The sequence below is a fragment of the Cryptotermes secundus genome, unplaced genomic scaffold (genome assembly GCF_002891405.2).
Source record: "Cryptotermes secundus unplaced genomic scaffold, Csec_1.0 scaffold541, whole genome shotgun sequence".
NCBI lineage: Eukaryota > Metazoa > Arthropoda > Insecta > Blattodea > Kalotermitidae > Cryptotermes > Cryptotermes secundus.
In genome coordinates this window covers 398,812-421,544 of record NW_019735467.1, presented here as the reverse complement: position 1 = coordinate 421,544, position 22,733 = coordinate 398,812, and the positions used below count along the sequence as shown (strand labels likewise).

Genomic DNA, 22,733 nt, shown 5'->3' with positions numbered 1-22,733 from the left:
GAACAGAGTTTTAATCGTTTCTTGCATCCTATTGTGTGTTTAATTAGTAGTAGAGTGAATTCACCGACTACACAACATGTTTGTTATTATCACTGCATGTTTCGACCTCGAGAGGGCATCCTCAGGTGTATGAACACGGCTGTGAAAAGTGAATGTGACCGTGTGTAACTATACAGCCATGTTCATACACCTGAGGATGACCTCTTGAGGTCGAAACATGTAGTGATGATAAAAAAAAGGTGTTGTATAGTCAGTAGATTCACTGTACTATTGAACAGATTTGTTGTGGAATGTGCTCACTAGCTCTGTGAAAGAAAAATACTCTTTTAATGCTTGTTTTATGTCCTGCATAAAGTTTTCATGTGAATAGGGACTTGCATGGGTTCACCAGTTGTTAGGTCTTGTCTGTCAGTCTGTAATTATTCTTATTTGCAAAGGATCAGCACATTATGTTATGCATGTTGTGTTATTTGTCGTTGTAGTAGTAGCAGATCTGCAGTAATGGTGTCTCTGGGCACTTGCAGGCTTGTTGACATGCTTGGTAGGCTCTGCATTCAGTGGAGAAACAACATGCAGAAGAAATACCATGGAAGTCCACTTGTTAATAAAGTCAGTTCAATGTTAGACCACCATACCACTACTTTTTTCAGTGCCTAATACCGTATAGATGATTATGATCCCCCATAGTTATGTTGATGGATTTCGAAATAAGGACGTTCACCATTTTTAAACTCACAACATTTTGTGTACAAATTTATCAATATGATTCGTATATTGTTTACATATATTACAGAAAGTAATAAACTCTTGCATTTTTACCAGTTAGAGTGATATAACCACAAATATATTGTGTATTGTATTGTACATTGTTTGGTTTTTGGAATAATTTGTACATTTCTAGATTCTGAACTGCATAGTAGGTATCTGTTTTAGCATGATCTTCTTGCAGTGTTATAAACTCTCATTATACTGGACTTAGAAATAGATACTATTGTATCATGTAGAGACCCATTGCTAGTTAATGATCATGGAACAAGCAACAAAACAACGCTCATTACTAGGCAGCATATTCTTAATAAGCAGCAGTTGAACAGCAGCACAGGAACGGTGTTCTCTGTGCCAAGATGCTGTAATCAGGACAATTGGAGCAATGAGTGAGTTGTGGGATATTCACCAGGTGGTTCAGGATGCTAGCAGAGGACATTGTGAAGATCTGTTACCAGTAAATGACTAGTGAAGATATAGAAGGCTTTATATTTGCTGCAGTTAAGTGATCTGTAGAGAGTGTCATCTAGTAAGGTTGTTATAGTTACTAGTATTTACGAGTTGTATGTATTAGGTGCTGGTGCCATCTATACAGTAGTTCTAGTAGCACAATGTAATGGTAGATCGTGGTACTGGGATATCTTTGGAGTCAGTGGACTTGCTGATTTTTACATCCTTTTATTTGAAGTCTTGTATCTTGCCTGATGTGATTTCACAATGGACCTGACAAAGGAACAATGAGTGAGCATAAAATATTGTGCAACTCTTGGAAGAAGTGCAGTTGAGACCATGGCAGTGATTAGACAAGCGTTTGTGGGAGAAAGCATGAGACGTACGCAGGCGTTTGAATGGCATGTTCGGTTCCATGCCCGTCGGACATCCATTGAGGATGACAAACATGCATTTAGGCACATCAGCTGCACAACATGCGACACTGTTGCCAAACTTCAACAGCACATTCATGAGGATCGACGGCGAACCATTCAAGACCTTGCTGATGAGATGGAAAATGGTTTTTGGACATGCCAATGGATTCTGACTGATGAATGAGCATGCATCATGTCACTGCCAAATTTGTGCCCAGGATTCTGACAGCTGATCACAAGCAGCAGTATGTCACATCTCCTCTGACAATGCAATCTTCCTGTCCAGGGTTATCATTGATGAAGAGAGCAGGATTTATGGTTATGACCCTGAGAGAAAGCAGCAGTTCTTCCAATGGAAAAGTCCAAACTCACTGAGACCGAAAAAGGCAAGACAGGTGAAGAGCAAAGTCAAGAGAATGCTCATCATTTTCATTGACATCAACGGGATTGTTCACGAAAGAATTAATCCTGGCAGGCAAAACAGTCAATTCTGCATACTACTGTGATGTTTTGCAGGGACTGCATGAAAATGTGCAAAGACTTTGCCCCAAACTTTGGTGAAATAGGAACTTGCTGTTGTATCACGACAACACACTGTCTCTCGCTTCCTTTTTCATCAGGGAATTTTTGACCAAAAACAACATGACTGTCATCCCCCACCCACCCTACTCACTTGACTTGGCCCCCTGCGACTTTTCTGTTTCCCTGATTGAAGATAAAACAGAAGGTCTGCTGTTTTGACACTGGTGAGGTGATCGAAGCCAAAGTACAGGTGGTGCTCAACACCCTCAGAGAACACAACTTCAGGATGCATTTAAAAATGGCGGAAGCGCTAGGAATGGTGTGTATGTGCGGAAGGGGGCTACTTTGAGGCTGATGGTGGTCAGTAGGCCCAAAGTTAGTTTTTGACCAGGCCAAGGCATAGCTCAAGCGGTTAGTCGCTGGCTTCCCACCGTGGCGGCACAGGTTCGATCCCAGGTCTGGTCAAGTGGGATTTGTGGTGGACAAAGTGGCACAGGGGCAGGTTTTCTCCGAGTACTTCAGTTTCCCTTGCCATTCTTCATTCCACCAATTGCTCCACAGTCACCCTCACCTATCATCTGGGGCTGGTACAATAGGCCAGAAGTGGCTGCACTACAAGGGACTACCCCACTACCAGTTCTTGAAATGTGTAACTTATGTGGCATCCAGTGGTGTGGTTGTTGTGACTAGCATATGAAAGGATATGCAGAGAAGAGGTTGTGGCCCATTGTTAGGTATTTACCAAAAATTTTACTGGGATAGTGATAATAATCTCTCAGCATGGCAGAAATCCAAGTTTTTATCCTTATGAACATGAAATATGAGTGCTAAACTCTCAACCATAATGCAGTTATTGTGTTTATGGACATTATCCATTGTCCTGTTTTTATTTAAAATGCACAGCATTTTGGATACTGGATTCTGTCTCCATCCTCGGGTGGAATCTACTCATGTTGGCCGAATTGATAACTAGTCCCTATCTCCGGGCCCCAGCACCAACACAAGATAGGGTATGTAAACCAAGCACAGCACAAACCATCTGCGAGAGGTAAGACAGACATTAAAAACATTAAAATACTCCACACACATGAGTTTTAGCACTATTTCATGACAGTTGTTAAAATCAGGTACTATCAGAATAGAAGTCATTCTCTGTATGATACCAGCATAAAGAGACACAATTGTTACTCATGTACACTGGACAGAGTTGTAGTTTTCTGACTTTTGCTGCGTGATGGGAGTGCAGGTAGGAGAGGTTTACAAGCTGGGTTGACTGACGGGATTATCTACCAGAGATGTGTGTGGATTCATTGTATTTCCTGTGTGTGTGGTGTTTGGTTCGGGAAGCGACCGTCTTGCAGATTGAATCAAACACCAGCTCTTTCTTGCTCCTACATCAGTTGCCAAAAAGAAATGGTGGTTACTTTCAAAACAGCCCTCATAGAGGTACATACAGGATGTTCCATAGTGAAACTGACAAACTTCACCAGCGTGATAGGTCGATTTGGCTGTATTATCGAAATACGCAACAAAATGATAACTCTTTTTAATTATGGTGTTATCGACTAAAACACTCATTGCAATCCACTGCATTTTTTGTTTGTTGTTTACTGACCATAGGTGGAGAAAACGTGGGCATACAGTATTCATACTGATTGACATTTAATGTCTGTTTAATTAAATTTTACATTACACTAACATCACTTTCACACATACTGTTCAAAATATTCACCTCATGCCTGTACACATGCTACAAGATGACTGCATCCATTGCATGGTGACCAGTTCATTTCTGATGCTGACAGTAGCTTCATTTATTCTTTGCATCATCTGCTCTCATATACCTGGCTTTCCATTCACGCACACCCTGAATTTCATGCAGCCTGCCATGAAGCCCAGTGGAGATAGGTCAGGTGACTGAGGGGTCCATGGCACAGGTCCACCTCTTCATAACCATCGATCAGCAAAATGTTCATTGAGCAATGCTGTTACCTCTCTGTCATACTGCATCCACAGGCATCGTTGTATTGCTAGCAGAACATCCTCTTTAAGTACAGGGGTAAGAGACTGCAGAAACTCCTTGTAAGGCACTCTTGTGAGATGACCCTCGAATAAATGTGGCCCAGTCAGATAATTTGCCTAGTAATCCACACCACTGGTTTACAGAATACCTGCATTGGTAACTGTGTACTGTTATGTTTTGTGAGTCTGATGTGCTGAAATGTGCGAATTTCATATGTTACTAATTCCATCATGGGTAAATGTAGCAAACAAATCCACATTTTATCTGAAGACCATCAGGAAGTAATATTCTCCATGCTTGAGTGGAAGGAAGATCTGTTATGTGCAAAATTCTGTTCACACTTGAGGTTGGGTTTCTCTGTACCACACCAAGAACATTGTCATCATCTCTGTTAAACATGTTCTCTGTTAGCTTGAGGGCAGGAACCAGTCTCCCTCCAGCTTCAGTACACATTAGCAAATGTTGACTGATGAAGGTTCCTGTTGTAACTGTTCTTTGGTTCTGCTAGCTCTGGTAGAGAAATTCAACTCCTCTAATGCTGTGTTGACTGGCCATGACTTGGGTGATTAGTGAGGCATTAGGCGTAGGAAAGTCACACTCAGCACAAATTAACTGTTTGAAGTCTTTATTCAAACTGCACTGTTAAAATGGTAACTGCACCATAGTGACCCACTTAACAGATTTGTGGGTTTAGTCTTCCTTACTGTTCACTAAGACACACAAGTCTATAGGCACCACAGAGTGTGTATACGGGGATCAGAACACGTGTACCCCCGGTGAATGTAAATTTCAGAGTTCTCTGCCAAGCACCCTCTGAATGGTAAATATTTGCCCTCATCACCCAAAGTTTGGCCAAAGGACATCCCCACTTCAGATTATGATTGGCTGGACTGGGCAGCCTGGGAGGTTGCTTAATCTTTCTCCTCCAATTAGAAAAGAAATATCCACACGTGTAGAGCTTAGGGGTGAACATTGCCACCTGCTGCATGGCTGTCAAACTGGGATTTTGGGGTAGCATAACATGACGCTGCTAAAATTATGATTTCCCCCGTGAAAGTTTAGAATTTTTAAAGAACTTGGCCTTGTGTTATGCATTAACTTGACTGATTTACGAATGGGCAGTTGGCTTCAAGCTTGACCCAAGCCACTTGCTGCGTGTCTCAGGGGGGAAATCTCAAATTCTGAGACGAAAGTGAGGAATTTCACAGAACCCTAACCATACACAAAACATCAATTGACCATCCCATAAATTGGACAGTTACAATATGATGTGGATATCACTGCTGATATTCCTCTACAGCAGCACTTCCATTCCCATAGCAAAAGCCATATGCAAACACCAGGTTGACATATTCCTCTTATGAATAAGTTGCAGGCGTTAGACCTAATAATACGTGATGCGGTTCTTGCAGAATGAGGTGTGTGTCACAATGACATCACCGGATTGACTGCTTGCTCCACCACCTCCAGTCAGTAAACAACAAACAGATTGCTCGTTGCAATCATAATGGGCGTTTTAATGAATAACACCATCACTAAGATGAATATTAATTTCTGTCCGTGTTGTGATAACAAAGCTGAATTGACCCATGGTTTATATGAGATTTTTTTGCTTAGAATAAGCTCCCAAACACATTCGTGAAATTTGTTGATTTCACTGTGGAACATCTTGTATAGATATAAGTATCAAAGATTAAAATTCAAGCAAACAAAAATTTCAGTATACCGAATAGGGTCAAACAGAAAATGAAACCAAGACTTAAATGAGGCATAAAGAACACAGCTTTCCTATATAATCTAAACTGGATGGAATTGTAGTTTTCTGACTTTTGTTTTGTTAGTGGGAGTACAGATGGGTGAGATGGCCAAGCTGGGTTGACTGATCAGATGATCTACCAGAGACGTATGCAGACTCCTTGTATTTCATGTCTGTGGTGTTTGGTTCAATCTGCAAGACCTTTGTTTCTCTCCAGCATATTTTGTGGCCTTCTTTGTATGCTTATTGGATTAATTTTGATTTTTTGGGCAGAAAAGACTAAGTTAAACCTCCAATGTTTTATTAAATAAAAACAGGTCAATGGATAATGTCCAGAAAGGTATTATGCCGATTTAGGGGTGTGACTGTATGTAAGTTAGTAATATAAAGGTATCCCTGTAACAGGCTGTGTAGGCCCATAGGGTTGTGAGATATTGAGGTTCCCACATTTTCCAGACAATCTGCTCATAGATGGCAGCAAGGTTGTCAGCCTTATATGCTGGCCACACTTTACTCCCAAGAATATTCCTGGTACTCATTTCTGTTAGAGGCTGAGTCAACCCCAGGGCCATAGTGCACCTGGAACGATTAGGTTAATTGATAAAAATCCAGTGACCTCGTTGGGACTTGAACTCGCAACCTTCCGGCTTTTAGCATAGTGCCTCAACCAACCACACTACCACGTGCTCCCAGTGTGACTGTATGTGGGGTTTGGATTATTAGTGGATTTATTGACCACTTATACACACAGCTTGAAACTACAAGCACTTTCATCACAATTGCTCATCTACACGTTACAAATCACTAGAGCACATGCTGTCTGCTTTCACTAGTCATTTCCTGGTAAAGGATCTTAAAAATGGAGATTTTTTAGCTTCTTTGGTCATACAGTTGCCCACTGGCTAACACTCCACAGCTGAACTCATTGCTCCAGCTGTCCCTAGTTATAATATCTTGGCATGGACCACATAGAACACACCATTCGTCTATTGTTGCATTCATGTTCGTTGCTGCAGTAACATGTTTACTGAGCTGTTACCTAGAAATGTCCGTGGTGCAGACCACAGAAAACACCGTTCTATTATTGCGTGTTTGTATGTTAAGGCATTACCTAGCAGGGACTGCTGTTTACAGCATCACTGCTTAGCAACAGGTCTATACACCACATTGCTCTGGAGTACCACCTTTTCTTCTCTCCTGAGGGCTGTGCTTGTGAAGACTGTAATTAGTAATGTTATATTTTAGTGTCCTGTTTCACTGTCTTGCATTTCAAGACGGTTAGCAAAAATACACATCATGGACTGTAATTAGTCTCACCTTCCTCCCTATGGCTTGGTATGCATGGTATTTACTCTCCAACTGCTCCTTCCTTAAGGCCACTTGTCTGAAGTGGCTCCCTGATAAGTTCAGAACTGGTTCAGGTGTACCACTGTTTCTTCCTATGGTCGAGCAGGGACGAAAGTTCTGAGAATGGTCAGTGGTGCTGCATCCGTTGCTCTTAATCTGCTTCTAGCGGTTTCTTCCTTCATTCCAGAAGGGACCGACCCTTCCATAATGTCCAGTCACTCACTTTTCACAACCCACTGGAAATCCTGACTGCTTGCTTCATGACCTCCAACTGAGAGTTTGTCAGAGGGCTACATGTAAGGTCTTCTCACTTCCCAGATGTAGCTCTTGTCTCCTGCTTCATCCTCTGATGCCGCTGTTGGTTATCCTTTGCTTCCTCAGATGTAGCTACTGTCTTGTGCCACAGTTCCTTATGCCATTAATGCCTTTTGTGTTCACCCAACATCTCTTCCCAGACATCCTTCCTTTCTAGGCTCTTGGCACAGCCTTCTTGTTGCCATGTCTCTGACAACAGTCCCTTACACTATGCAGGTATGGCACAGTGGGTCATCCCTCTGCAGGCAGGGGCCAACTTCTTTCCAGGACCCAGCATCTTCCTGGGTCTGTTTTTTCAGCTGACCACAGTACCTTATGGCTAGATGCCAGTCTCCATGCTGTTTTTTCAGTGCTCTGACAGTTTTCTCTGTGGCCTCTTCTTTAGGGACCTCCTCATGCACTGCCTCAGACTCTGTTTTTTCTGGATTTGTCTCCAGATCGGTTGCTTCCTCCTTTCCTAGACAGGCCTGCATTTTCTTTAGCTGGGAGTCCCTCTGGCCCATCATCCTTTCTTGGTTGGTCTCCATCTTTGCCAGCATTTCTATGAAGAGTTCTTGGTCAGCCCTTGTTCTCATTAATTTGGTTGGCTTGGTTGGTTTTTGTGTCTTTATTTATTTCCTTTAGATTGATGTTCATCTTTTTTTTTTGCATTGCTTTCAGGAGTTCCATCATTTGTTCCATGGTGGTTGTACGGCAGGTGGTGTATCACCACCTTTATAGGCTTTCCAGATTTTGGGAAGAAGTAGTGGGTCAGGTGTTGCTTGTTGAAGTGGGATTTGGCAGATTGAAAATACACCAAGCCCCTCGTGATGACTCTTGATTCCATTGTGCCACAGAACTCGGGAAGTTTTCACTTAGCACACCTTTCAGCTGCTTTTGCAACTGGATCGGGTTGATGACAGATGTTAGGACTATTGGGGTGGTCTGCCTGTTTTGCTAGGAGCTGTTGCCTCACGTGGTGAGGCCTCGGTGCTGGAAAAATCCGTGTCCATGCCAGTTGCTTGTGGTGGGGTGAAGAACTTACAGCTGGCGACCTCCTTAGGGGAGGAGGTGTTTATGGATGGAGGCATTTTGGCTTGCACTGCCACTTTATAATTTTGGCGGTCTCTTCAGAATTTCATGGAAGCCTTCCTCCTGGTTTGGTTCCCCTGTGCCTTTTGTGATTTTATTTTCCTCATAGAAGATACTTGCCTTCAGCAGGCCTTTCAGCTTGTTGATACTAACTGTATATGATGTGCCATACAAGGCACTATAGAGTGTCTTCCCAAAGAGAGTTTTACAGTAATAGTGACTGTTTTCTTCCACCATGTTGACAATTGATGCCCATTTTTGACTTTCCTCCACCATAGCTGGAGTGTACTATGCCATGTCCTCAATGTCACAGAGTACTTTAAACAGCTGATTTGGCTGTGCTTCTGGGTTGGTATATTGTCCGACTAACTTCTGGTATTCCGCCTCCATTTTATGTTTATTTGTCCAGAATGCCTGGTATCTCAGCACTGGGACGTCCGCCATCTTGGACAGGAGTTGCTTCCATAATTTATGTTCAGTTTTGTCTGTCATGCCACTGAACTAGCCGCATTGAAGGATAACGTCCACTGCCACTCCTGAACTCCAATATCTACCACTAACCCACTCATAGAATCACATGCTCCATCACTCTTAATGAGTGCAAATTTTCTGAAGCAGTGACTGTTCAACTATGACTGTCACTAACTCTTGCTCCCCTTATCTCTACCCCTTGCCACTGCACTCGACTGAACTCCTCACTCACTGACTTCTTCCAGTGATTCACCAACAAACACTCTCACTAACCACTCAACTTTCACACCTTGAAGCACTCAGTAACGATCTAATACTCCTGAACCTCGTAATCAATATTAATAACCAATGGCACCATTCTTCACTAACTCATTCAATATCCAAGAATACAGCAGCCATAGTCATGATATTTTTTTAAATTTAAGGTGACGTGATCTATTAGCCTCATGCATTGAAGTGTTATGCTGTGATGGGCAGAGAAACCAAAGTGGCTTGCATTAAGCAGGCTTCTTTCTTCAATGTGCCTTTGGACTATTTTCAGAATAACTTTGTTGAATAGCTTGTCTGTTGTAGACAAGAGGCTAATCAGACATAAATTTTGTGGGAATTTGGGGTGCCAACTGGGTATTGGTAACATTACTTTTGCTTCCTTTGAAGACTTTGGAAAATGGGACAGCTGAAGGCAGTGATTAAATGAGGATGTCAGATGCACCACTGGTCTTCTTGGAAGTTGGCTAAGGCATTCATTTGGAATGCCATCAAGTCCACAGTCCTTTCTTAATTTTAACGAATTTGCTAATTTATGTATGTCACAAGGTCTTACTTTTCCCAGTGGGGTGTCAGTTACAGCTGCGAGCAGAGCTTGGACTCTTAGTCTCCACCTGTTGCTCATGGTTTCCATTGCACAGGTCATGAGGTGTGAACTGGTTTTATAAACAATCCACAATCATGTTGGGTGATATATTCTTCCTAAAAGTCCATGAAAAATGGTTGGTGCCTTTGGTGCATCCCTTTTCATCAGTGATTTTGCAATAGGCCACAGTGCTTCAGGTGTGGCCTCACAGTTCCCTACTTTTATTTCCCAGCATTCAAGTGCCTTTCTGCTGGTAATTTGTCTGATGGTTTTGACAACACAGTTAACTGCTGTTTTGCATGCTGGATCCTGGGTTACTTGCCACAGTTTCCTTAACCTTTGCTTATGTGTTAACAGACTCTCTAGACCAGGTAGATTCTTATTAAGATGGAAGAGTGTGATTTAGCTTGTCAGTAGACTGTATGCTGATGCCGTAAAAGTAAAGTAAAGCTATCCCTGTACCAGGCCATGAAGGCCCATAGGGTTGTGAGACGTTGAGGGTCCCACATTATCTAGACATTCGGCTCAGAGATGACAGTAAGGTTGTCAGCCTTATGCACTGGCCGTGCTTTACTCCCCAGGAAAAGCCATAGTGCGGCTGGAAGGATGAGGTCAGTTGAAAAGAATCCAATGACCTCATCAGGACTTGAACCCGCTACCTTCCGGTTTGTAGCATAGCCCCTCAGGGGCAGTAAATTCACTGGCTGCTTTACCATCTTCCTACACTGAGTTAATTTGAATTTTAGGTGAAATTAATTCAGAGGCCAGACTTTGAAACTGGGCCCAGAAGATTCCTAGTTGTAAATATGATCCAGCAAGTGGAAAATGATGGGTAGGTGATTAGAGTTCAGAAAGTCAGAGGCACTAACTTCTGACAGCCGGACATTCATATGCACAGCAGTATCAAGCACGTTACCATTTCCTGCTGCAGAGTAATGAATGGGACGTTGTGGTACTGAAATTTCAAACTCATTTATATGTAGTAAATTCAGTAGTTTTGCTTCTGAAGAGTTAGAAAATGTGCTATTCAATAGTGGATGTTTAGCATTCAGATCTGCTACCAGTAACAACTTACATCTAAAGCTTAGGAGCACCATGATATCTGGATCATTCCAGGCATGGCCTGATGACTTATAGACTGCTGCAAATAGACTTTTCCTATTACCAGGCAGTATGCAAACTTGTATGGCTTTTATTGAAGCAAGCAGAGGTAGGTCTACATGGTTGTCAAGAATGCCTTTTCTCACTATAACAGCAGTTCCTCCTTTTCTTCCCGGGAAGCAGTCTGTCCAATGAAAGTGATAATTTTGATATAAAAAAGCTCTTTGAAGCTTTAGATGAGTCTGAACTAGCATGGCCACATCTATATGTAAGCCTCTCTTACTATACAGTTACTGTTATTTTGAATTGCTGTCTGAACTTGGAAGTGACTTACTGTAATGCGTATAAGTTCTGTCATGTTTCTGTTCTTATAAAACATTCAGAAATCATTTTTGTGTTCTCATTTACAGTGCTGAATTTATGGTGAAGCACACATTTGAACAACAGGTTTTTTGTATGATTGTTACCTGGAAAATTTTTTATATACCTTATGTTTAAGGTTTTGCCTTAAGAAAGCTGGTGTTGAGTTCAAATGACTTCGTTGATTTTTTAATTGATGAAAAATTGGTTTCAACTGGATCTACTTTAGAGAAGAGAGATACACTAGACAAGAGCGCCGACTCTTGGAAATCTTGATGAAGTTGGAGCCGGATTAGAACACTTGGCTGGCAGATGTCTGATATGACTAACTCTGCAGGCACAGGTTTAAACAAAAACAGGATGTAGAGTGACTGAAAATGTTACATATATTGCTGTCTAAAATTGGACAGATTCAAGCAATTGAAGAAAATGATTATGGCTGAAAAACATGGTTTTTTTAACTTTTTTTATAGACAGTGCTTTTGACCCAAAATTTACATTTTTACTTATGATGCTTTTTTCCATTTGAGAGGTTATATCAGTATTCAGAACTAAAGGCAATGCAGCCATATTAATCCAAGACTTTTTTTATGTACATCTTCATTATTCATTACCATCACTGCTATGTAATATTATGACCCATATGTTTTTGCTATGTAACATTAGGACTCATGTTTTGAACAAACTGTTAATTGAGAATAGTATGTCATTGACATTCTTTGGCCCTTCTTTGAGAGCATTATGACAGAAGAAAGACATATGGTTATTGTATGTGAGTTGGTGCTGCAGCGTACATTGCCAGTTATTCCGTTAATGTTTCACATTGGGCGTTTGAAGATGGACTGATAATGTCTCCAGACTTAAATTCATGTGATTTTTATTTTTGAGGGAACTTAAGAAACAAAGTATGTTCGAACAATCCTCACATATTGATTGAACGTAAGCATAACATTTGTGAAACATTTACATCCATTGAGGTCAGTAAAGTGAACCTAGTGTCTAACAGTCTTCTCCAGAAATTTGCACTTTGTCTAAGAGCAGAAGGGAGACATTATGAGCATCTACTGTGATGGTTAGTTCTTCTAAACATTTTAATTATTTTAAGAAACACATTCCATATTTATAATATGGCATATTAGGCAAGACTCTAGGCCTGGTTCCCTGGCAGGCAGCATCTAAGATTCTATCTAACAGGTCAATGGTAGGAGAATCAGATGATTCTGCTCTTCTAAGAAGACGTGTAATTAATTTTATTTAATTTGCTGTTATGACAGTATTACTATAGATCAACCTGTTGTTAGCTGCATTGGCTCATCCATGTTTGGACTGGCAAAATATACTTGTCCATGCCTGATGTGCCCCATATTTGGGCAGTCAAAGCACCATATCATGAATTCTGCAGCCTGAAATTTGAGTCACATCAGTTTTCAAGACATTAACATGTTGGTGAATGTTGACATGGCACTACTGCTTAAGACACATTCCTGCTACTCTTACGGCGCTTCAGTGAACAGACCTTGTCTCTCATCAGGCATGTTCTCACCAAAACTTATTTCCTTTACAACGTCTCATTCTACAACCAAAGAAATGGTGTAACCATGGGATTGCCCCTTGGCGCTGTATTAGCCAGCTACCACATGGAGTTCTTTGAACAGCAAGCCATAAGATGGCACTTGAGTCATTTGGTATATGGAAATGATGAGGTTCAGGGTTTCCTCTAACATCTCAACAGTATCCACACCAACATAAAGTTTGCTGTGGAAGTGGAACAACACAAGACAGTCTTTCCTGGATGTCCTGGTAAACAAGATCAGATGGCTGACTGGGACATGCTATATGTAAGAAACTGACACATACAAACTTCTGTCTTTGCGTGAGGTGTGAACACCAGCCTTCATAGAAATGTGTTGTTCTGAATACTCTCATCCAACAGGCCAAGACCATATATGAAAGGATAGCCTGGATATGAAATCAGCCACACATTTAGGTGTAATCAATACAGCACCCTTGAAATAATGCATCTGGTTGCCACAAAACAAAGGCTTCAAACTCAGAAATAGGAACTGGCAGGCATTGCCAAGTTACTATATCAACAAGTTGTCACCAGCAAAAAGTAAGGCAATTAACAAAGCTGTGAAGGAGAACATCCAGATGATCAGAACTATAAAGTACAAGATATGCATAAAGGTTGTTGGATACATTATGTCGAGTGTGAATGCAGGAAAGTATGTTGTAGCAACAATAAGTATGGACCCATTGCTGGGCAATGACCTGGAGATAATAAAATAAACATGAGTAACACCTTCACAAACAAACATGTTCTCACAGAAATTATTGAACTACAACAGTGAGGAGCAGTGTTTTCTACATGGTCCATGCTGAGGTATTATAAGCAGGACAAGTTGCGACCTGCAGTTAGTGAAGGGAAGAGTAGAAGGTTGGTGTGAGATGGCTGCCAGCCTGAAAGTTAGACGTTTGGAACAATGAGTCAGTTGTGGGGTATTCTTCAGCTGGTAACGACATTAGCAGAGGACATTGTTAGAATCTGTTACCAAGAAACATCTAATGAAGACATAGGAGACTTTATGTGTGCTGCAGTTACAGTGATCCGTAGAGTGTGTGAATTAGCTGTATCACTATAGTTACTTGCAGTTATGATCTGTAAGTGGTCAGTAAATCCAATTATGAATCCAAACCCCATCAGTATCCACTTAGACATCTGACAGCAGGTGTTGGAAGTGGCTGGATTGGAGACTGCAGTGGTTGGTTGTATCATCAGCCTACGAACATTGAACAAATGATGGAGCATTTTGTAGCCTTCATTGAAAAGATAAAACACCGAACAAGCCAAAATGGATGCCAGTATAAAGGAGGTCATAGCAAACATGAGGGACTGGTAAAAAGAGATGGAAGGCCTGCTGAGAAGGATTGGAGGCATACCCAGAAAGGATTGATGCCAAGCTGAAATTAATATTGGCCTGGTAGATGATGGCCATGGATTTGGAGGCAAATCCTGAAGAAAAAGTAGTCGAAGTGGAACAGCAGGAAATCCCTGACAAAGAAGCCACAATGGAGACTATTAGAGCATTGGAAGACTGATGTGAGGACTGGCATGTAGCAATAGGGTGCCGCTAACAGCTGAAGACACGGACCCAGGGCGACGTAAAAATGACATATTTAAAATTGAAACTTTCAGATTATTTTTCGAATTGAGAAGATATTTTGTTCATACTCAGAAATCTCCACTTTGTATTAGTGGGTTTCTGGACTTTGTCCATTGTCTGATATTCTGAACCGAACACACCACATCTGAAACTGGATCTGTTGCTGTTCCCAGGTGAAAAGTTGAGGAGTCACCTGCTTGGCCCATTATAAAGCACTAGCCTCAATCACATTTTGTTCTGTTCACAATATTAGAAAATATACAACACCCAGAAACCCAATAATATTCTGTGTTATATACTGTCATGAAAACCTTTTAGAATTGAACTAATCTGCATTTTCCACTGTGTGGTTATGTTTTGCGAATTTTATATGTTCAGTAGATGGTACAATCCAATCCACTTGCTACAGGACTTCTCATATGGTATGTTACTGTTCTTGTTGTGTATAATGAAAAGTGTCGTGTGGGATTTGTTTTTTCTTTGTGAGAATGCATTGTCATTGAATGATTCTGTAATGAAAGAGAGCATGAGTTCTTGTTAATGTTGCATCTACATGAGGATTAACATTGCAGGACATTTGGTAAAAGGGTTGAACATTTTTGTATTTAGTTTTAACAGTTTCAGGGATCAAAGAGTTTCCCTTGGTTAACAAGAACGGAGAATCTGATCAACAGAAATGATGCATCTAGGTAGAATATTAACGGTCAGATCTGTGTGACACAGACACCAAGAAAATAAGACAGTTTTGTTATGAATGTAAAGAAAGTAAAATTGTGTTTCTTTTGATTTCAGAGAACTTAAAGATCATTATGCTGGCACAGAACCACCTGTGGACCAGCAGCAGAATATTCCAGAGCTCTTGAAAGCCATTCTTCACAGAAATCCTAGTGTATTCAAGGGACCACATGGTAAGGATATTTTATAGTTCATCACTTTATTGGTGCATGAAATGTTCCCGCTTGTACTTTTTAATTGTGTTATCTTTGAGATAGTTTGTTGGGTGAGAATGTATAATGGAAACACTACTAGACTGAAGTTGATCTGGAAGTGAACTGAGAAGCACCTGAATATAAGTTCATATTTCATCACCAGAATACAAGGAAAAAATCGTGAAATACCTATACATCTTTCAGAGATGATAAGTTCAAGTTCTTGGTGATGTCAATAACAAATCACAATTGCATTAATGAAAAGAAAATTACATTAAATTCTCTTAATTTTTTCCTCACTTATTTCAGAATATTTTGTCCTCATCTTTGCTCTCTCAAAATATAAATATTAAATTATATGGAACTAAAATGTCACCTGAATAATTCTGTCTTCAGGAATATAATGCTATGTTGTCTGGTGAAAGTCAACTGACATCTTGGGGAACATATCATGTCCATCTTCATGGTCAGAGGGTAAGCCAAGCAAGAAATCACCATGAAACAGGCAGCAAACACAGCTCTTGCATGGCTTACTCTTCTACTGTGAAGTTGGAGGGGATTTGTTCTTACAAAATATCAGTTGACTTTCACTGGACTACACAGCATTGTAACCAAGAAGATAGAAATCTTCATAGCAGCTGCTGCTGCTGCTGCATGAACCACAAATCCAACATAAAATATCACCTGCTTGGTGTCTCACCCTGAAGAAAAAGCATAGATTGAAGGTGTTTGAGAACAGGATGCTGAGGAGATAATTGGGATCCAAGGCAAAGGGGGCAACCAGAGGCTGGAGAAAATTGCAAAATGTGCATAGTTTTTACTTGTCACCATATACCAGTACAGTTGTCATATCAATGAGGAAGAGATGAGTAGATCATTTAAAAGATGAGAAATATGTACAGAATTTTTAATTGGAAGGGAGGTAAACACTTGAGGGATATGCATAGATGGTAAGGTAATATGAAAATTAATTATGAACCTTCGGAGATTTATTAAAATTGATCTTTAAGGAGACAGAATGTGATGCTATGGACTGGATTTATCTCACACAGGATAGGTTTCAGTAGTGGGCTCATGTGAACATGTTGGCAAACTGTGGGTTTTGTGAAAGACAGAGATTTTATTTAGTAGCTAAATGAAGACTAGCTTGTCATACCAGTTCTGCTGCACAGATTTTTTTTTCTTTTAATTCGCTTAGTGGGGGGTGGAGTCCAACTGGGTCCACTCGGCACAGCAGCCACTGATTGGCCTATTGTAGCCTGACCCGGGTGATTATGATGAAGAATTTTGGTGGCTTGAAGATTGGCAGGGGAAACTGAAGTACTCAGAGAAAGCCTGCCCCAGTGCCTCTTTGTCCACCACAAATCCCACTTCACCAGACCCTGGATCAAACCCAGGCCGACATGGTGTGAAGCCAGCGACGAACCGCTTGTGCTATGACGCTGCCGCTGCACAGAGTTAGTTAATTGCCTGTTGTAAGAACTTAGAGGAACATAATGAACACTAACAGGACTGCTTAAAGAAAGACTGATGATTGATACCTTCATAAATATCAAAATGAGAAGTTCTAGGGGTTTGGTAAGATAGTCAGAAAAGCTAGAATTAGATGATCATTATGTATATGGTTATTTATTTCATATTTAGCCTGCTGGTATTTTTAAAGAGCATTGAAGGTTATCAAGAGCCTACTGTGAAATTCGAGTTTCTCACAGAGATGAAAATCAACTGTGATCTTCTGGGATGTGATACTATGTATCCTACCAATGGTCTGGAAGAACCTAAAACTCTGTCTTTGGCCTTTGACCTCAGTAGTGAACATCGGTAACTATTGATAAGCCTGCATGGTGTCATAATCCAGAAGAAAGTAATTGTAAGAGCCTACTGTATTTATTACTTTTAATCAACCAAGCGGGTTTTGCATTTTCATAATGTGTATGAGATGCATTGTTTGAATTGCCGTTGGAGCTGCCTAGTTTAATTGGGATTTTCATGGTTGTCACCTGCTTTTATTAACAAAAAACAAAGTATTTTTGAAAACCTCAATTTTTCACTTCCAAATATTCTTACATTAACTGTTTGACATCACCAAAAATTTATGGCTTAGTACAATATTTGGTTAGTTGCTGGCTTCCCACCATGGCGGTCTGGGTTCGATCCCATGTCTGGTCAAGTGGGATTTTTGGTGGACAAAATGGCGCTGGGGGTGGGTTTTCTCCGAGTACTTCGGTTTCCCCTGCCAATCTTCATTCCACCAAATTCTCCATCATCATAATCACCCGGGGCAGGTACAATAGGCCAATAAGTGGCTGCTGTACTAAGTGGACCCAGTTGGACTCCACCCCCCAACTAAGCAAATTTAGAAAAAAGAATTTTGGTACAATATTTTCAATATTCATGATATTGTTTACGCCCTAATTTGGACTCCCAACTGAAAAATGAAAATTCAACAGGTGGAACATAGGGAGTAAAGTCATTGAATTCGTATATGTGTATCATTTTTAAACTGTAAAATATTCCATCTATAATGCAACAATTCACCTTTCTTAAAAGAACACTAAAATCTGTATAATTCACCAAAAGTGTTTGTTAAATGTTTTAAAATGTCATCAACCGTATACAGGGTGATTCAGAAAGATGGACACAATTTCAATTGGCTGTATTTCCTGAATTATATGTTCCATTTGAATTCTGTAAATTACATTTGATTATACATACATGGAAGTTTATAGATGTTCAATATGCCCCCCTCTGGCTGCACGGTTAACATCTAGACAGTAGCTGAATTCATCCCACACTCGATGACAAATATCTTGCATCACTGAGTTCACCGCAGCTGTGATACGGTTTCTTAGGTCATTCAGAACATCTGACGCGGTGCTGGAGTGCTCTAGCGGTAATATTAGAAACTTTACAACATCCTCTTTCAAATGTACTTTACAGAATTCAAATGCAACATATAGTTCAGGAAATATAGCCAATTGAAATTGTGTCCATCTTTCTGAATCACTCTGTACATTTGTTGCTCCTGCTGCTACATGTTTTGACCACATATGGGCCATCATCAGGCAACATTCATTATTTGAGGAGACTACAGCACTGTACACTTTGTCCTCTGAGCCTGTAGGCACATTGTTGTTTCTGTTGTTTATTTTCTTCATAGGATATTTCCATCGTATCTTTTTGAACCCTATTTCAGTGTTTCTTTTTAATGTCCTTCACTTTTTGTTGTGTATGGTTTACTGCTGTCTTTCCTTGTGCACAGAAGAAAGGTGTACTATTACATTATGGATGGAATATTTTACAGTTTAAAAATGGTGCAGCAATGCAACAGGATGCTGAAATATAATAATGTGTATATTCTAGATTGTGTCACTTTTGGTGTTGACTCACATAGTTGTTTCACTTGACTTTCATTGTTCAGCCAATTCACCTCGGCAACCTCATTGGAATCAAGTGACAGGATTCAACTCAAATTATAACCAGGCTTCTCCTGCAAGCTACGGTCAGGCGTCACCTTCATATCCTAGCCCGTGTGGGTCACGAAACACACCACAGGGCAGCCCTGCACCACCTGCTGCAGCACGTCTCCCCCACCAACATTCTGCAGAATCTGTGTGTGGCACTGCAGCAAACCAACAGGTGAAGAGTCCAAGACTACATTGTGGTGCTTTGTCGAAAACATCACCAGTACTGCCTATGTCTGCCTCCACAGTTGCTCCCCTTCCTGTGCCTATATCAGTGACGGCACCAGTCCCAGTACAAGGGACACCTGGTCGAGTTGCAGTGGACTCTTTAGTGGTACAAAGAGTGTCAGTGATTACAGATCAGTCTAAGTTGGTGAATAAAACCGATAGCACACAAAGTCACAATGGTGGTGAAGTGAATGCTTTTTTTAATAGCAGACAACAAAGTGTAAATAATCAAGTAGGGAATAGTGATTGTATAAGTTCTAGGACAGCAAATGACTTTGTTGTGAACGAAGAAAATAACATGGATTATACACTGAGTGGCAATTTTGGTGCAGGATTACCAGAGCAGTTGTCAAGGCCTATGTCAGAGAGTACATCAGCATCCAGTATTCCAAGAACTCACACACCACACATGGCAGGTGAGTCCATTATTTTACTAATTAGTGTAGGTTCATGTGGTTATGATCTGAGTGATAGTGAAAAAGCCCTTTCATTTGTGGAATATGGGTTTATGAATGAGTGGAAGAATAGACAAATTCTGGTTTGTGTTGTAGTTTCATATATAAAATGTGGACATGGGAATAACCTTGACAGTGACAGCCTTACACAGTTGCACCACATTAAGTGAAAGTCTGTTTTCTTTATATGAGTACTTGTGTTGTGGATTTTTGACTCCAGTAATGTATGAGGGCTGTTCAGAAAGTAACCTCTGTTTATCTTCGGCAGCTAATGTAGGAGTGGTGGAGAGCTCTCACATGTAAGGTAGTGTCACATGACTCATTGCCTTGTAAACCGTCACATAACTGGTCACCTAGTGTTTGTTCTTGTCTCTGTAGAGTGAGTTATGATATGTCCTGCAATTGATAATCCCACCAGCTGCAAAATTCTTGCTGTTATCCAGTTTCTTCATGCCAAAAACTTGAGTGCTGCAGAAATCCATCGTTAATTACTTGCAGTTTATGGCCTAAATGTAATAAGTGAAGGTAGTGTCACATGACTCATTGCCTTGTAAGCCATCACATAACTGGTCACCTAGTGTTTGTTCTTGTCTCTGTAGAATGAGTTATGATATGTCTTGCAATTGATAATCCCACCACTGTAAGACAGTGGTGTAGAATATTCAAAGATGGACGGGTGGACAGACGTTCACGAAGAAGAGCGAAGTGGTCTGCCATCTGTAGTGAGTGAGTGATCTTGTTCACAGTATTGACTAAAATTTGTGAAAGATGGTTCTTCACAATTTCAGAACTTTCATGTGAATTTCCACAAATTTCACGCACTCTTCTGTACAAAATTTTCAGTTAGGCTAGGCTATCATCACAAGTTGTTTGCAAGATGAGTTCTGAAAATGCTCACAGGTGTCACAGAATGCAGAGAATGGGTTACTTCAGCTGTGATCTAATTAGAGTGATTCTGAAAAGATGGCGGTGAATTTCTCAGTTACATCACGCAAGTAATGGATGGTGAAATCGGATTCTCACTTGTGAAGGTTAAAACCAAACAGCAGTCAAAGCAGTGGATGCATACATATTCACTAGGCAAGCTTAAAAAATTTAAACAGACGTCTGCCAGATACCTAATGGCAGCTCTCTTCTGTGATAGGAAAGGAGCAGTGATGGTGGAATTAATGCAGCAAGGGACCACAGTAACATCAGAAGTGTATTGTGAAATGCTAGGAAAACTGCATATGGCCATTCAAAGCAAAAGGCACAGAATGCTGGCATCCAGTGTACTCTTAGTGCTCCTCTGTGTCAGTGCATATGCATACACCTGCTTGCACTTGAGCGCTGCTGGAGCATTTCAGCTGGGAGTTGTTTGACCACCTTCCTTATATCCATGATCTTGCTTTGAGTGACTGCCACCTGTTCACAAAAACTTGTTCCCCAGTATGACAAGTACCTCAATGTCAGCAGTGATGACTGCCTGATGACTGATGAAGTAGCATAACTATGTATGTATTTTTTGTATACAATAATTTTTTTCTCACTGCTTGTTTTGTTAACTCCTTACTGGAGGTTATTTTCCAGATAGCCCTTCTATATAATGTATGGCACATTTGTTATGTGAGATCAGTGTTGATGCTGCCTTCTGTAGTGTGGTATGGTATGGTGTGGTGTGTGTGTTTTCAGGGTTACAGTAGAGTGCATAAAGGTCTCACCACTGAATCTGATCTCAAACTTGTGCATCACCAGACTATCCATTTATAATGTACTTGACCATATATAGCTTGTTCTCACATATAAATCATGCCTCTGTTTTGTGGTATGAAATTTGTGTATCTGTACAAAATAATAACTGGATATCTTACTCGTGTGAGGTTTTCAGTTCACTGTACAGTGCCAGACACCACTTCTTGTCTACATAAAATAGGCAAGGTTAATACTTTGTGGGCAGCTCATATGGAGAGGTACAATTTCTGTTTCATGTACTTATGAAATGTCATGCAGTTTGACTCTTTCTTGCTATATCACCTAGTCACACATCGTTAGTAATTTTGCTTTCTGTTGGCTCAGGGTTTATACATTTTCTGACTGTCCCAGATATGGGAATGGAAACTTCCATTGTTAACACACTCCAGCCATCAAAAATTTTTGTCCATCATTTGTGAATGAACATTGTGCTGAGGGTTATGTGTCCTTGGCATGTTCACATTGGGGAGTGCATGGCTTCACAGTAGGTTGTTTTTAAGACCTAAAAGTGTCTTGATTTTTTTTTTTTGACTTAGTCATTTGGAGTAAAATTGTCAACTGACAGGAAGTGAACTTGCACTTAAGTACTTCCAAGGGAATGTGTTAACCTTCAGGGAGGGAGAACATTTAAATAGCTCCACTTTTCTAGAATGAGTTTAAAGGCCTGATTTGCACAATTATGTAAAAATAATGCCAATATCTTAGAGAAGTTGTTAGATTTTCCTCATAATTTATTAGATATTTAGGAAACTGCTTTTAGTAAATGTATATAAAATTAATTTAGCTTTTCCTAGAAGTGGAGATTTGAGGACATAAGGAACTGTGCACTGATCTAGTGATCTCCAGTGTAGTGTCATAGTTTTGAAAACAGTCAAAATATGTCCCAGTGTCACATTTTGCAGACTGATACTCTGCAGCCCTACTTTTCTGTCTCTTGTAAAAGTGGCACATCTTTGCAGACTAGATTTCTTCTCAGTTGTCAATTTCTTGTTGATGAAAACCTTTGAAAGAGGTGCAACACTGTGTTGTCTGGAAATTGTAGTATTCAGGAGATGAAGAAACTAATCTGCCATCAGCATTCTAAACATTAGCTGATCTGTTTGATTTGCCATATACGTATATATATATATATATATATGTGTGTGTGTGTGTGTGTGTGTGTGTGTGTGTGTGTGTAGTACAATGTAATTACAATGTTTGGCATTGCACCATCGATCAACCTTCAAAACCTCATCTTGTATGACTTACTCATTTGTTTCTGCTTAATGAGCAAAGTCACCAGCAGCAGATCTTTCAAATCAACCCTGCCCAT

General features: G+C 40.4%; 1 protein-coding gene across 3 annotated transcripts in view; it reads left to right on the top strand.

The window, feature by feature from the left end:
- Positions 1-22,733, top strand: part of LOC111869334 (nipped-B-like protein A) — a 238,205-nt gene that overhangs the window by 58,603 nt on the left and 156,869 nt on the right. For all 3 annotated transcript variants that reach the window (XM_023860790.2, XM_023860789.2, XM_023860788.2), the window contains 2 exons: positions 15,407-15,522; positions 18,965-19,651. In XM_023860790.2, coding sequence (XP_023716558.1) covers positions 15,407-15,522; positions 18,965-19,651 — 803 coding nt within the window. The remainder of the gene's footprint in view (positions 1-15,406; positions 15,523-18,964; positions 19,652-22,733) is intronic.